Consider the following 15,757-nt stretch of genomic DNA (forward strand, 5'->3'; position numbering starts at 1 on the left):
TGTGTGGGATCTTTCCATTCCCCCAACCAGTGACCCAGTGTGTGGGATCTTCCCCCTCCCCCACCCAGTGACCCAGTGTGTGGGATCTTCCCCCTCCTGCACCCAGTGACCCAGTGTGTGGGATCTTCCCCCTCCCCCACCCAGTGACCCAGTGTGTGGAATCTTCCCCCTCCCCCACCCAGTGACCCTGTGTGTAGGATCTTCCCCTTCCTCCCACAGAGAGGGTCTTTATTTGGATGAAGCGATGAATCCCTCATCCTCCTGGATTGTTACTCTCCGGGGACAGATTTTCAGAGGCTCTGTGTTTTTACCCCCATCAATGAGATACGGACTGAAGTAAGGATAGAGTTTCTCAGTGAATGTCCCAGTGAAAGTGTAGATATGGCTCTTGTTCTCTGAGTTATAAAAGGACACCTTCCCTCCCTCATAATCCAGACAGACTCGGATCTTCCTCGGACTCACACTCAGCTCTAAGCATTTCCATGATTCCTCACCAGCCCAGTATTTATTCCCTTCTCTCAGCACCAGTGTCCAGTATCCATTACCTGGACTCAGGAAGATTTCCCCCTTCCTGGTTATGGACTCCTTGGCCACACCCAAATCCCACTTAGTCTTATTCCCCACCTCCACCTCCCAGGAATGTTTCCCTGATATGAATCCCTCTGATCCCAGGACACAGCCACAGGGATCAAATCTCTCCGGGTTGTTGGGAAGCTGCTGCCGATTCCTGGTGAGTCTCACGGTGCTCAGGTCCTCAGACAGGAGAAGGGCAGGATGGGCTGTATGAGGGTCCAAGGTGACTGGAGCTGGGAACAGAGGGACACCAATAAAATGTTAGTCACACTCACTGTAACTGTCACTGCCGCTTAGTGACTGGGAACATCAGCAACGATCCAGGATTAGAAATGCATCCCCAGGGAAGGAGTTAAACAGCACTTGGGATAGACTCTGCAATGAGGCTGAGGAAACCCCATTACAGAGAGAGGGTGGGACAAAGAGAGAGAAAGACAGTGTGCCACAGAGAAAGAGGGGGAGAAAGAGAGAGGCAGTGTGCGACAGAGAGAGAAAGGGAGAGGGAGAGAGATGCTGTGTGTGACAGAGAGAAAGAGGGAGAGAGGGAGAAACAGTGTGTGAGACAGAGAGCGAGTGAGAGAGGATGTGTGTGACAGAGAGAGGGGAACTATGTCTGGGCTAAATACGGAGAAGGAGAGAGATGGTGAATTTGACAGAGAGATGCCGAGTGTGACAGAAACAGAGATGGAAAGAGATGGTATCTCTGACAGGGAGAGAGAGAGAGAGAGAGAGAGACGGTGAGTGTGACAGAGAGAGAGGAAGGGACAGTCAGTGTGGCAGAGAGAGACACACAGTGTAGTTTCTGGGAGAGAGAGATGGTGTGTGTGATGTAAACAGAGACAGTGAGTGTGATAGAGTGAGAGATAGAGATGGCGAGAGTATCAGAGAGAGAAAGAGATGGTTTGTGTGACAGAGGGAGAGGCACAGTGTTTGTGACAGAGAGAGAGGCAGAGAGTGTGACAGAGATAGAGAGAGATAGAGAGAGAGATAGTGAGTGATAGAATGAGCAGGACTTTTCCACTTAATGGTAATGTTCTGGGGAGTGTTGCTGAACAAAGAGACCTTGGAGTTCAGGTTCATAGATCATTGAAAGTAGAGTTGCAGGTAGATAGGATAGTGAAGAAGGCATTTAGTATGCTTTCCTTTATCAGTCAGAGCACTGAGTATCAGAGTTGGGAGGTCATATTGCGGTGGTTCAGGACATTGGTTAGGCCACTTTTAGAATATTATGTGCAATTCTGGTCTCACTCCTATCGGAAGGATGTTGTGAAACTTGAATGGATGCAGGAAAGGTTTACAAGGATGTTGCCAGGTTGGAGGATTTGAGCTATAGGGAGAGGCTGAGTGGGCTGGGGCTATTATCTCTGGAGCATCAGAGGCTGAGGGGTGACTTTACACAGGTTTATAAAATCATGAGGGGCATGGATAAGGTTAAAGAGACAAAGTCTTTTTTCCTGGGGTGGGGAACCTGAGGGGCAACCTTTTCATGCAGAAGGTGATGTATGTTTGGAATGAGCTGCCAGAGGAAGTGGTGGAGGCTGGTACAATTACAACATTTAAAAGGCATATGGATGGGTATATGATTAGGAAGGTTTTCAAGGGATATGGGCCAAATGCTTGTAAATGGGACCAGATTAGGGGAGGATAACTGGTCGGCATGGATGGGTTGGACCGAAAGGTCTGTTTCTGTGCTGTACCTCTCTATGATTCTATGAGTGAGCGAGCAAGAGAGAGAGAGAGAGAGAGAGAGAGAGAGAGAGAGATGGTCCATGTGACAGAGAGAAAGGAAGAGAGAGAGAGAGAGAGACGGTGTCTGTAACAGAGTGAGAGACAGTGACTGTGATAGAGTGAGAGTGAGAAAGAGAGACAGGGACAGAGAGAGACAGTGTGTGTCACAGAGAGTGAGTGTAAGAGAGAGAGAGATGGTATGTGTGATAGAGAGAGCGAGATGTATATGTGTGACAGAGATAGACAGTGAATGAGAAAGTGACAGTGAGGGAGACAGTGAGTGTGACAAAAAGACATGGTGTGTATGACAAAGAGACAGAAAGAGAGAGACAATGATTACGACAGAGGGACAGAGATACAGGGAGAGAGACATGGTGATTGTGACAGAGAGAGTGAGAGAGGATGAGTGTGTGACAGAGAGGGTCGGAGAGAGAGGGAGAGTGATGGTGAGTGTGACAGAGTGTCACAAAGTTGGTGTGTAAAAAGGGTAAAATTGTAAATGAATTGAAAAGCAGAGTATGGTCCCTTTTGGAGGAAAAGTGCTCTTTAAGCTTGGAGTTCAGCAGAGAAGGAGGTCTGTGTGCAGCTGTGGGAGACAGACTGTTCTAACATGGAAACATGTTACTGTTGGCTTTGTTCATGGACACCTGAGATTTGCTGCTGTTTTGACGACCAGTCGAGTTTGACCAATTAATTTAAACCGAACACTCTGCCATTCAAAACCCACTGAATTAAAAAACCGATGGTGTTTACAGCCTGAAACCAATCACGTTGTGAGAATTTGGTGCATCATCAGGAATATTGAAGGCAGGGTTTTTTGAAAATTGAGAGAAGCCAAATGTCAGAGAGACAAACCTGACTTTGATACAAAATGATGAAGCTCTCTAACAAGGACCCATCAAAGGTACCATTTCCAGCTCCACATCCTCACCGAAGAATCATCAAAAGAAAGGTGTTTGTGATGTGAGGTCAGCAGAAGGAAGATTGGATACAGCGGGGAAGACATAGACTGTGTAATGTTGAGAGACTAAGTTTAATTTATTGCTCTTATGAATTGGATTTATAAGTGGGAACTGTGTTATTGAAACAGCATTCATTCCAGTAGAATTTAATTCAACTAAGGAATAGTTAGTAATTCTGTTAATTTGTTCATTGCTGGTGTTAGATCAATACATTGTCAGTGTATGTGACAGAGAGAGAGAGAGATGGTGCATGGACAGAGAGACAGTAAGAGAGAAACTGACAGTGCGTGTGTCAATAGAGTGGATGTGTGTGACAGAGAGAAAGAGACTGTGTGACAGAGAGAGAGATGGTGCATATGACAGAGAGAGACAGAGAGAGAAACATTGTGTTTTTCACATAAAGACAGATGTAGAGAGATGGCATGTGTGACAGAGAGAAAGAGAGAGATGGTGTGTGTGACAGAGAGAGAGATGGTCTGTGTGACTGAGAGACATAGACAGAGGGTCACAGCAAGTGTGACATAGAGAGAGAGGTTGTGTATGACAGAGAGAGAGAGGATGTGTGTTGAAAGAGGGTGAGAAAGAAGGTTTGTGTGGCAGAGAGAGAGAAAGCAAGAGAGACGGTGTGTCTGACAGTGATGATGAGAGAGACAAAGAAAGAGATGTGTGTGATACAGAGATAGAGAGAGAGGGTGATGGCAAGTGTGGCAGAGAGAGGTTGTGTATGACAGAGAGAAAGAGAGTGAGATGGTGTGTGTGAAAGAGGGTGAAAAAGAGAAAGAGACAGTTTATGTGACAGAGAGAGAGAACAAGATGGTATGCATAACAGAGACAGTGACGGTGTGTGTGACAGAGAGGAAGAGAGAGAGAGATAGTGCATGTGACAGGGAGAGAGAGGGAGAAAGAGGTGGTGTGTGTGACAGAGAGAAATAAGAGAGTCAGAGATGGCAAGTATGATGAAAAGAGAGAGGTTATGTGTAACAGAGAGAGAGCGAGACGGTGTGTGTGACAGAGGGTGAGAGAGTGAGGTGGTGTGTGTGACAGACGGTGAGAGAGTGAGGCGATGTGTGTGAGTGTGATAGAGGGTGAGAGAGTGAGGTGGTGTGTGAGTGTGACAGAGGGTGAGAGAGTGAGGTGGTGTGTGAGTGTGATAGAGGGTGAGAGAGTGAGGCGATGTGTGTGTGTGTGATAGAGGGTGAGAGAGTGAGGCGGTGTAGGACAGAGGGTGAGAGAGTTAGGTGGTGTATTTGACGGAGGGTGAGAGAGTGAGGCGGCCTGTGATACAGAGTGTGATAGAGTAAGGTGTTGTGTGTGACAGACGGTGAGAGAGTGAGGTGTTGTGTGTAACAGAGGGTGAGAGAGTGAGGTGGTGTGTGTGAAAGAGGGTGAGAGAGAGAGGCGGTGTGTGAGTGACAGAGGGTGAGAGAGTGAGGTATTGTGTGTGACAGAATGTGAGAGAGAGAGGTGGTGTGTGTGACAGAGGGTGAGAGAGTGAGGCAGTGTGTGTGACAGAGGGTGAGAGAGTGAGGCGTTGTGTGAGTGACAGAGGGTGAGAGAGTGAGGTGATGTGTGTGACAGAGGGAGAGAGAGTGAGGTGGTGTGTGTGACAGAGGGAGAGAGAGTGAGGTGGTGTGTGTGACAGAGAGTGAGAGAGCGAGGTGGTGTGAGAGTGACAGAGGGTGAGAGAGTGAGGCGGTGTGAGAGTGACAGAGGGTGAGAATGTGAGGCGGTGTGTGTGGCAGAGGGTATGAGGTGGTGTGTGAGTGACAGAGGGTGAGAGAAAGAGACAGTGTGTAAGTGACAGAGGGTGATCAAGTGAGGTGGTGTGTGAGTGACAGAGGTTGAGAGAGTGCGGTGGTGTGTGTGACAGAGGGTGTGAGAGTGATGCGGTGTGTGTGACAGAGGGTGAGAGTGTGCGTCGGTGTGTGTGACAGAGGGTGAGAGTGTGCGTCGGTGTGTGTGACAGAGGGTGAGAGAGTGAGGCGGTGTGTGAGTGACGGAGGGTGAAAGAGTGATGCCGTGTGTGTGACAGAGGGTGAGTGTGTGAGGCGGTGTGTGTGACAGAGGGTGAGAGAGTGAGGCGATATGTGTGACAGGGGGTGAGGGAGTGAGGCAGTGTGTGTGACAGAGGGTGAGAGAGTGAGGCGGTGTGTGAGTGACGGAGGGTGAAAGAGTGATGCCGTGTGTGTGACAGAGGGTGAGTGTGTGAGGCGGTGTGTGTGACAGAGGGTGAGAGAGTGAGGCGATATGTGTGACAGGGGGTGAGGGAGTGAGGCAGTGTGTGTGACAGAGGGTGAGAGAGTGAGGCAGTGTGTGAGTGACAGAGGGTGAGAGAATGAGACGGTGTGTGAGTGACAGAGGTTGAGAGTGTGCGGCGGTGTGAGTGACAGAGGGTGAGAGAGCGAGGCAGTGTGAGTGACAGAGGGTGAGAAAGAGAGGCGCTATATTTGACAGAGGGTGAGAGAATGATGCGGTGGTGTGTGAGTGACAGAGGGTGAGACAGTGAGGCGGTGTGTGTGACAGAGGGTGAGAGAGAGAGGTGGTGTCTGTGACAGAAGGTGAGAGAGTGAGATGGTGTCTGTGACAGAGGGTGAGAGAGAGAGGCGGTGTGTGAGTGACAGAGGGTGAGAGAGTGAGGCGTTGTATGTGACAGAGGGTGAGAGAGAGAGAGAGAGAGGCGGTGTGTGAGTGACAGAGGGTGAGAGAGTGAGGCGGTGTGAATGACAGAGGGTGAGAGAGAGAGGCGGTGTGTTAGTGACAGAGGGTGAGAAAGAGAGGCGTTGTATGTGACAGAGGGTGAGAGAGAGAGAGAGAGAGGCAGAGTGTGAGTGACAGAGGGTGAGAGAGAGTGATGCAGTGTGTGTGACAGAGGGTGAGAGAGAGAGGCGGTGTGTGAGTGACAGAGGGTGAGAGTGTGAGGCGGTGTGTGTGACAGAGGGTGAGAGTGTGCGGCGGTGTGTGTGACTGACAGTGAGAGAGTGAGGTGGTGTGTGTGACAGAGGGTGAGAGAGTGAGGTGTTGTGTGTCAGAGGGTGAGAGAGTGAGGCGGTGTGAGTGACAGAGTGTGAGAGAGTGAGGTGGTGTGTGAGTGACAGAGGGTGAGAGAGTGAGGCGGTGTGTGTGTCAGAGGGGGAGAGAGAGAGGCAGTGTGTGAATGACAGAGGGTGTGAGTGACACGCCGCCTCGCTCTCTCACCCTCTGTCACACACACACCACCTCACTCTCTCACCCTCTGTCACTCACACACTGCCTCACTCTCTCACCCTCTGTCACACACACTGCCTCTCTCTCTCACACTCTGTCAGAGGGTGAGAGAGTGAGGCAGTGTGAGTGACAGAGGGTGAGAGAGAGAGAGGCCGTGTGAGTGAACAGAGAGTGAGAGAATGAGGCAGTGTGTGTGACAGAGGGTGAGAGAGTGAGTCGATGTGTGTGACAGCGGGTGAGAGAGTGAGGCGGTGTGTGTGACAGCGGGTGAGAGAGTGAGGTGGTGTGTGTGACAGAGGGTGAGGGAGTGAGGTGGTGTCTGTGACAAAAGGTGAGAGAGTGAGGTAGTGTGTGTGACAGAGGGTGAGAGGGTGAGGCAGTGTGTGTGACAGAGAGTGAGGGAGAGAAAGTGATATTTTGTGGAATGTGGCAGGACAGACACTGTCTGTGGCAGCGAGAGAGAGAGATTTTGAGTGTGATGGAGACAGAAATGGGGGGGGGGGAGAGAGAGAGAGACGGTGTTGTGACAGAGAGATAGAGAGATGGTGTGTAATAGAAAGAGAGAGAGGGAGATGGCAAGTATGACAACAGGAGTGAAGTTATGAATGACAGGGAGAGAGAGAGAGTGGGTCCTTATGTCTGACAGGGGGTGAGAGACAGTTTCATCATGAAGAGAGAGGGACAGTGGATGTGACAGACAGTGAGTGCGACAGAGAGAGAGCGAGATTGCGTGTGTGACATAGAGAGAGAGAGAGAAAGAGAGACTGTGTCTGTGACAGCGACAAAGAGAGGTTGGTGCGTGTGAAAGAGAGTGACTGTGAGTGTGACAGAAAGAGAAGGAGGGAGACAGCAAGTGTGACAGAGGGAGAGAGAGGGGTGATGTTTTTGACAGAGAGAGAGAGAGAGAGAGACGGTGTGTATGACAAAGAGAGTGAGAGGAGAAAGTGAGGACTGCAGATGCTGGAGATCAGAGCTGAAAATATGTTGCTGGAAAAGCGCAGCAGGTCAGGCAGCATCCTAGGAACAGGAGAATTGACATTTCGGGCATAAGGAGAGAGTGAGAGGGAAGATGTGACAGAGCAAGAGATAGAGAGATGGAGACTGTGGCAGAGAGAGGGAGTGAGAGATAAAGGGAGGGAGATAGTGAGTGTGATAGAGAGAGAGAGAAAGAGAGAGGGTGTATGATATAGACAGACCTTAAGGAGTGTGTCAAAGTCAGAGAGACATAGAGACATGGCGAGTCTGACAGAGTGAGAAAGAGAGAGAGAGAGAGATGGTTTGTGAGAGAGAGAGGGACAGTGAGTGTGATAGAGAGAGATAGAGTGTGTGAGACGGTGTGCGATAGCAAAAGAGAGAGAGATGGATGCGTGTGAAAGGGAGAGACAGTGAGTATGACAGAGAGAGAGAGAGGGAGGGAGATAGCAAGTGTGATAATAGAGAGAGAGAGAGAAGCAGTGTGTCTGACAGGAGGCAGAGAGAGAGAGAGAGAGAGAGAGAGAGACTGTTTCCATGACAGTGAGAGATAGGGAGACAGTGAATGTGACAGAGAGAGGGAGTGGGAGAGGGAGGGAGAGAGATGGTGTGCACAATAGAGGTGGTGTATGTGACAGAGAAAGAGAGGGATGGTGTGTGTGACTGAAAGAGAGAGAGGGAGAGACAGTGTGTGTGACACAGAGAAAGAGTGAGAGTGAGATGGCAAGTGTGGCTGAGAGAGAGGGATGGTGTGTATGACAGAGAGAGAGAGATTGCGACAGTCTGTGTGACTGAGAGGGAGAGAGATGGTGCATGTGACAGAGACAGAGAGAGCAAGTGACGGTGCGTGCAACAGAAACACAGATAGACAGAAAGAGATGGTGTGTGACATAGAGAGAGAGAGAGAGAGAGACTGTGTCAGAGAGAGATAGGGAGAGAGGGTGATGGCAAGTGTGACAGAGAGACAGAGGTTGTGTATTACAGAGAGAGAGAGTGATGCAGTGTGTGTGAAAGGCAGTGAGAGAGAGAAAGAGATGGTTTATGTGACAGAGAGCAAGGGGGGGAGAGGGATAATGTGTTTGATAGAGGGAGAGACAATGAGTGTGACAGAGTGAGAGAGAGAGAGAGAGAGAGATAGTGACTGTGACACAGTGTGAGAGAGAGAGAGAGAGGAAGACAGTGAGTGTGAAACACAGAGAAAGAGATGGTATGTATGACAGAGAGAGAGATGGTGTGTGTGATAGAGAGATGGTGAGTGTGACAGAGAGAGAGAGAGAGAGTGTGTATTACAGTGAGAGAGAGTGACAGTGCATGTTACAGGGAGAGACAGTGCTTATCATAGAGAGAGAGAGAGAGAGAGAGAGAGACAAAGAGAGAGAGAGACAGACAGACAGACAGACATGGTCAGAAGGTCACAATATTATTGTCGAACAGGTTATTGTCGAACAGGTTTATTTTGAATCAGAAGATTTCGGAGTGCTGCCCCTTGACGAGGTGCAGACTAAGATGGTGTGTGTGACAGAGAGAGGGACTTGCAGACTGGCCCAGCTCTGGGAGCTGTCCACCCAACAAGGCCTTTTATCTGGAAGCTGCAGCCACTGACATCAGTTTAAGGGAAGCCCTCCAGTTGGAAACAAACAATCACTTGTGACCTTAAGCCTTTAACCATCACAATCTGCTGTCAGACAGAATAATCAAAGAAGGAACAGGATCTTATGCTGGAGTTTTGTGGAAGATGGATAAAGATAAACAGAATGTTGGGTCAATGCTCCACAAAGGGAGGTTGAAGAAGCGATGTCCCTTCGCAATACTAGGTGTGTCCAGCAGTGGAGTGGGTCACTGTGACTCTGTGATCAGTCAATTCTGTATTTTCGTCGAAAACTGACTGAAGTGAAATCTTATCAGTTACAAAGACAATTAAACATTTATTGTGAATACACAGCTCCCTTCTACTCATAAATATGAGAGTTGTTGAAGAGCTGGTGTCAGGAAGCTCACACCCACCTGTATTAATCACTGTCAGCATCTTTTTCCACACTCTGTACTGCAGGGAGCCAATGTACTTGCCCACATTTATTAAAGGGTAAACCTTCTGTGGCTCTGGGAGAGTTTGCTTCACTCTGAAACAGGAGATAAAGGTCAATGTTGGGTCATTCCAGGGTGGGAGAGGCATATGTTAGAAATAAAAATCAAATCAAGGATGTAAGCTTTACCTTTTCTTTGTATCCGGAAATTTCTGTGGAACAAAACCATTTTTACAGTTAGTGTTTCGCGAACATTTTATGACAAAAAGTAAAGTCCCAGACTGGATTCCACAAAACATGAACATTTTAAATTAAGGAAGTTATTAGGCAGTGTCTTCCTGTCCTCACTGGACTGAGTTACTCCACAATATTACAAATTACTGGATCTTACTGCATAGAACAACTCACAGACATACAACCCAATTGGAATATCTTCATGGATGTTAAATTGCTGGAATTACTTTATTGTTTACAGAGTTTCTTTAATGTTTACTTCCCTGTTATAATGTGTATGTGTCCTGAAGACAAGTGTTTCTGGGAATCTACACCAGGATTGTCCAATAGAATTCACTGACCCTCCTGGAAAGAGGGTGAAGCTGCAATTTTAGTTTTATGTTCAGTACCAGGACTCATCAGCCAGTCTCCGAATCTTTGTCTGCAGTCAGGTCACTCTGTGTAACCTGAAACCCTGAACCATGCAGATTGAATTATAATGTAAGGGACACTCACTGTGAGTCACTCTGAGCTCAATGACCAACCAGCTGAATGGCAACTCCATTGTCAGAGGGACCGGGTTTCAGCTGAGCTGTTAAACTGAGGTTCCACGCTCTCTCCCCATTGAATAGTGTCACTATGTACTGAGTTTCTACCTGTCCCCGGTGTTGGGAAGGATGGGCCTGGCCTTGCTGCTGTGGAATGCTCCAAGTAGTTGGACTGTTCCCCATCACCGTCCTTCATGGAGACATTTACAAAGAGAAACACCTTTCACCACAATCCATCAGGAAGTGGTCAGCATGTAACATCCTTGATACCCTGAGGGAAAAGGAGAGGCTGGATCCTGTCGTGGTGAGAAGGGCACTTCCTGTGAGATCGTTCATGTACACCCGGTCGGTCTGTGTCACCAGATAAGACCATAAGACCATAAGACATAGGAGTGGAAGTAAGGCCATTCGGCCCATCGAGTCCACTCCGCCATTCAATCATGGCTGATGCGCATTTCAGCTCCACTTACCAGCATTCTCCCCGTAGCCCTTAATTCCTCTAGACAACAAGAATCTATCAATCTCGGCCTTGAAGACATTTAGCGTCCCGGCTTCCACTGCACTCCGTGGCAATGAATTCCACAGGCCCACCACTCTCTGGCTGAAGAAATGTCTCCGCATTTCTGTTCTGAAATGACCCCCTCTAATTCTAAGGCTGTGTCCACGGGTCCTAGTCTCCTCGTCTAACGGAAACAATTTCCTAGCATCCACCTTTTCCAAGCCATTTATTATTTTGTACGTCTCTATTAAGTCTCCCCTTAATCTTCTAAACTCCAACGAATACAATCCCAGTATCCTCAGCCGTTCCTCATATGCTAGACCTGTCATTCCAGGGATCATCCGTGTGAATCTCCGCTGGACACGTTCCAGTGCCAGTATGTCCTTCCTGAGGTGTGGGGACCAAAACTGGACACAGTACTCCAAATGGGGCCTAACCAGAGCTTTATAAAGTCTTAGTAGTACATCTCTGCTTTTATATTCCAACCCTCTTGAGATAAGAGACAACATTGCATTCGCTTTCTTAATCACGGACTCAACCTGCATGTTTACCTTTAGAGAATCCTCGACTAGCACTCCCAGATCCCTTTGTGCTTTGGCTTTATTAATTTTCTCACCATTTAGAAAGTAGTCCATGCTTTTATTCTTTTTGCCAAAGTGCAAGACCTCGCACTTGCTCACGTTAAATTCCATCAGCCATTTCCTGGACCACTCTCCCAACCTGTCTAGATCCTTCTGTAGCCTCCCCACTTCCTCAGTACTACCTGCCTGTCCACCTAACTTCGTATCATCGGCAAACTTTGCTGGAATGCCCCCGGTTCCCTCATCCAAATCATTAATATATAATGCGAACAGCTGTGGCCCCAGCACCGAACCCTGCGGGACACCGCTCGTCACCGGCTGCCATTCTGAAAAAGAACCTTTTATCCCAACTCTCTGCCTTCTGTTAGACAGCCAATCCTCAATCTATCCCAGCAGCTCACCTTGAACACCATGGGCCCTCACCTTGCTCAGCAGCTTCCCGTGTGGCACCTTATCAAAGGCCTTTTGAAAGTCTAGATAGACCACATCCACTGGGTTTCCCTGATCTAACCTACTTGTTACCTCTTCAAAAAATTCCAACAGGTTTGTCAGGCATGACCTCCCTTTACTAAATCCATGTTGACTTGTTCTAATCAGACTCTGCTCTTCCAAGAATTTAGAAACCTCATCCTTAATGATGGATTCTAGAATTTTACCAACAACCGAGGTTAAGCTGATTGGCCTATAATTTTCCATCTTTTGCCTTGATCCTTTCTTGAACAAGGGGGTTACACCAGCCATCTTCCAATCATCCGGGACTTTCCTGACTCCAGTGACTCTTGAAAGATCTCAACCAATGCCTCTGCTATTTCCTCAGCCACCTCTCTCAGAACTCTAGGGTGTATCCCATCGGGGCCAGGAGATTTATCAATTTTTAGACTTTTTAACTTTTCTAGCACTATCTCTTTCGTAATGGCAACCATACTCAACTCAGCCCCGTGACACCCTTTAATTGTTGGGATATCACTCATGTCTTCCACTGTGAAAACTGACGCAAAGTACTTGTTAAGTTCTCCTGCTATTTCCTTATCTCCCATCACTAGGCTTCCAGCATCAGTTTGAAGTGGCCCAATGTCTACTTTTGCCTGTCATTTGTTTCTTATGTACTGAAAGAAACTTTTACTATTATTTCTAATATTACTGGCTAGCCTACCTTCATATTTGATCCTCTCATTTCTTATTACACTCTTTGTTATCCTCTGTTTGCTTTTGTATCCTTCCCAATCTTCTGATTTCCCACTGTTCTTAGCCACTTTATAGGATCTCTCTTTTTCTTTAATACATTTCCTGACTTCCTTTGTCAGCCAAGGTTGTCTAATCCCTCCCTGGTTAATCTTTCTTTTCTTGGGAATGAACCTCTGTACAGTGTCCTCAATTATACCTACAAACTCCTGCCATTTTTGCTCTACTGTCTTCCCGGTTAGCCTCTGCTTCCAGTCTATTTTAGTCAGTTCCTCTCTCATGCCCTCATAATTACCTTTATTCAACTGTAACACCATTACATCCGATTTTGCCTTCTCCCTTTCAAACTCCAGACTGAACTCTACCATATTATGGTCGCTACTTCCTAAGGGTTCCCTTACTTTAAGATCTTTTATAGAGTCTGGTTCATTGCAAAGCACTAGGTCCAGAATAGCCTGCTCTCTTGTGGGCTCCATGACAAGCTGTTCCAAAAAGCCATCCTGTAAGCATTCCATGAATTCCCTTTCTTTAGATCCACTAGCAACATTATTTACCCAGTCCACCTGCATATTGAAGTCTCCCATGATCAATGTAACCTTGCCTTTCTGACATGCCTTCTCTATTTCCCGGTACATGTTGCGTCCCTGGTCCTGATCACTGTTAGGAGGTCTGTACACAACTCCAATTATGGTTTTTTTGCCTTTGTGGTTCCTCAATTCCACCCACACAGACTCCACATCATCCGACGCTATGTCATTCAATACCATAGATTTAATTTTGTTCTTAACTAACAAGGCAACCCCACCCCCTCTGCCCACCTCTCTGTCTTTTCGATAAGTTGAAAAACCATGGAGGTTTAACTGCCAGTCCTGACCCCCCTGTAACCAAGTCTCTGTGATGCCTACTACATCATAATCATTCACTATTATCTGTGCCATTAGTTCATCGGCTTTGTTATGAATGCTACGAGCATTCAGGTAAAGTGCCTTAATGCTAACTTCCTTATCATTAGAGATGTTGGAAGTCATATGTCCTAAGTTATCCTTAGGGAGTAGAGACTGCAGGGAGGAGAGACTGTCACACATCTCCTTCTGGAAAGGGCCTGGAAAGGAAGGCTGGAGGAATATGCAGTGGTTTGTGTCGAGGTTCATCCAGAGCAGCTCCATGGCGTGGGACTCTGGGCTCGATGGTGTGTTCCCCGAGGGACACACCGAGACAAACAGTGACTGTACCTGGAGGACCATCAACTCAGTGAAAGGTGCTCTTTGGTCCTCCCAAAACTTGTTGGTCTTCCAAACAGAGAGTTGACCTTGACCGACTGTTGCAGACTGGGACATTCCGAGGCCCAGGACTACGTGCTGAGGGACACATTAAACCTTGGGGCAGCTGCCGCCCAGGCACAGTGGGGAAAGACCACTGTCTGAGGGCTTTCTATTGAAGTGAATCCGTTCAGTTATCAGTCCCTCCTGGAGCCTCAAATGTTATGTAAATCTAGTCTTGGACAAGTCACAACTTCCTTTGGTTTGTTTGGTGGATAGAGTCAAACTCCAATATTTGTTGTTTCTCCATATGTGACAGTACAGAACCAAACTGCTTTACTGCCTGTGTATATAAAGATAGCTTTATGAATAAGGTATATTTTTCAAATTTAAATAACAGGTGAACTGAGTAGATACCAAGACCAACACTGGAGTTCTCCCTGTGTCCTGGTCAACATTTATCACTCAGCCCACATTGACACCGCAGACAGTGGTATTGCCATAGTCTTACCAGACCGTAGGGCTGCTCTCTCATTGGGGAGAGATGACTGGTGGTGATTACCCTGCGGGCCACCATACCTCAGACAAGGGGAGAGGTTGGGAAGGAAGGCCCTTCATGGTAACCTCAGACAGTGATGGGAAATGAGCCCTTGCTGTTGGTATCACTCTGCTTTACAAACTGCCCCCTTCAGCATTTCAATACACAACAGAGGATTACCAACATTAAGTTCTCAGGGGCTCACTGAACACAGTGGAAATTATGAAAAATCATATTCATTCTGATATAAATGGTTGTCATGTGGGGACACACCCCTCCCATTGTCAGAACATTTCACTATTTAACTGCTGAGAGAAAGCTCGATCTGTCTGTGTATCTGACCCTGTGGAGAGTTCTCTCTCCTGGACAGAATCATTCCTGTTTCAGCCAGGGACACTGTAAACATGTTACAGCCTGGCTGGACCCTGCACTGTAGGTCCCAGTGTCTGATCAGCAGCTGGACTGGAAATGTACCCTCAGGGGAGAATGGTCTGACCATCCTGAGGGTTTCTCACTCTTTATGAAGCTGATTTTCCTCATGGTTTCAGCTCATTACAATGTTCCCCTGTAATATTTCCCTGTAGTGGGCACACTCCAGATTGTGCCATTTCCATGTTAAAGACAGCAATTCGTGCTCTTGGGTGTGAGACAGAGAAAACCCAATGTCCCAGGTCATTGCCGTTCGGTTACTCAGAGAGGTTTATACTCTACATTTTAAGGACAGAATCTGCAATTCATCAAGACAATCTCAAAGAAAAGAGGCAAAGGAAAGAAAAATAAATAGTTACTGATAAAAATGTGATGCTGTCCTGTTCCCTCAGCTCTTGTTCAATATCCTGAACAGTGATTGAAAGGGATGAGATTTCCTCTGTTATTTTTGCAATCCTCTCCTTCAGCTCCTGACTGTGTTTCTCTTTCTCCAGGTTCAATTCTCCCAACACAATCCTCTCTTCCTCATGGAGAAACTGATGAAGTTTTTCAAATTCAATTGTAATCTGTTTCTCTATTTTTACACCTTGGTCCTTTGGGAAATAATAATCAGATTGAACAAAAAAAATGAAGAGTTTTAAAATGTTGTTCGGCCTGAGCAGTCATAGAGTCATAAAGATGTACAGCACAGAAACAGACCCTTCAGTGAGACCCATCCATGCTGACCAGATATGCTAAATTAATCTCGTCCCGTTTGCCAGCACTAGGCCCATATCCCTCCAAACCCTTCGGATTCATACACCCATCCCGATGTCATTTAAATGTTATTCTTGTACCAGCCTCCACCACTTCCTCTGGCAGTTCATTCCATACATGCACCGCCCTCTTCACAGGTCTCTTTATAGACCTTTTATAAACTTCTATAAGGTCATGCCTCAGCCTCCAATGCTCCAGGGAAAACAGCCCCAGCCTATTCAGCCTCTCCCTGTAGCTAAGTTCCTCCAACCCTGGCAGTACCTTGTAAATCTTTTCTGAGGCCTTTCTC

At 47.3% G+C, this 15,757-nt stretch overlaps 1 protein-coding gene across 1 annotated transcript in view; it reads right to left on the reverse strand.

Annotated features, from left to right (window-relative positions):
• Nucleotides 1-228: 228 nt before the first annotated feature.
• The window catches only part of LOC140455092 (uncharacterized), a 61,069-nt gene continuing 45,540 nt past the window's right edge, over nucleotides 229-15,757 (reverse strand). Inside the window, 4 exon segments of the mRNA XM_072549755.1 lie at nucleotides 229-806; nucleotides 9,444-9,559; nucleotides 9,653-9,675; nucleotides 15,072-15,305. Of these exon segments, the coding sequence (XP_072405856.1) occupies nucleotides 229-806; nucleotides 9,444-9,559; nucleotides 9,653-9,675; nucleotides 15,072-15,305 (951 nt within the window).

Source organism: Chiloscyllium punctatum, chromosome 30 (genome assembly GCF_047496795.1).
Source record: "Chiloscyllium punctatum isolate Juve2018m chromosome 30, sChiPun1.3, whole genome shotgun sequence".
In the NCBI taxonomy this organism is placed as follows: Eukaryota; Metazoa; Chordata; class Chondrichthyes; order Orectolobiformes; family Hemiscylliidae; genus Chiloscyllium; species Chiloscyllium punctatum.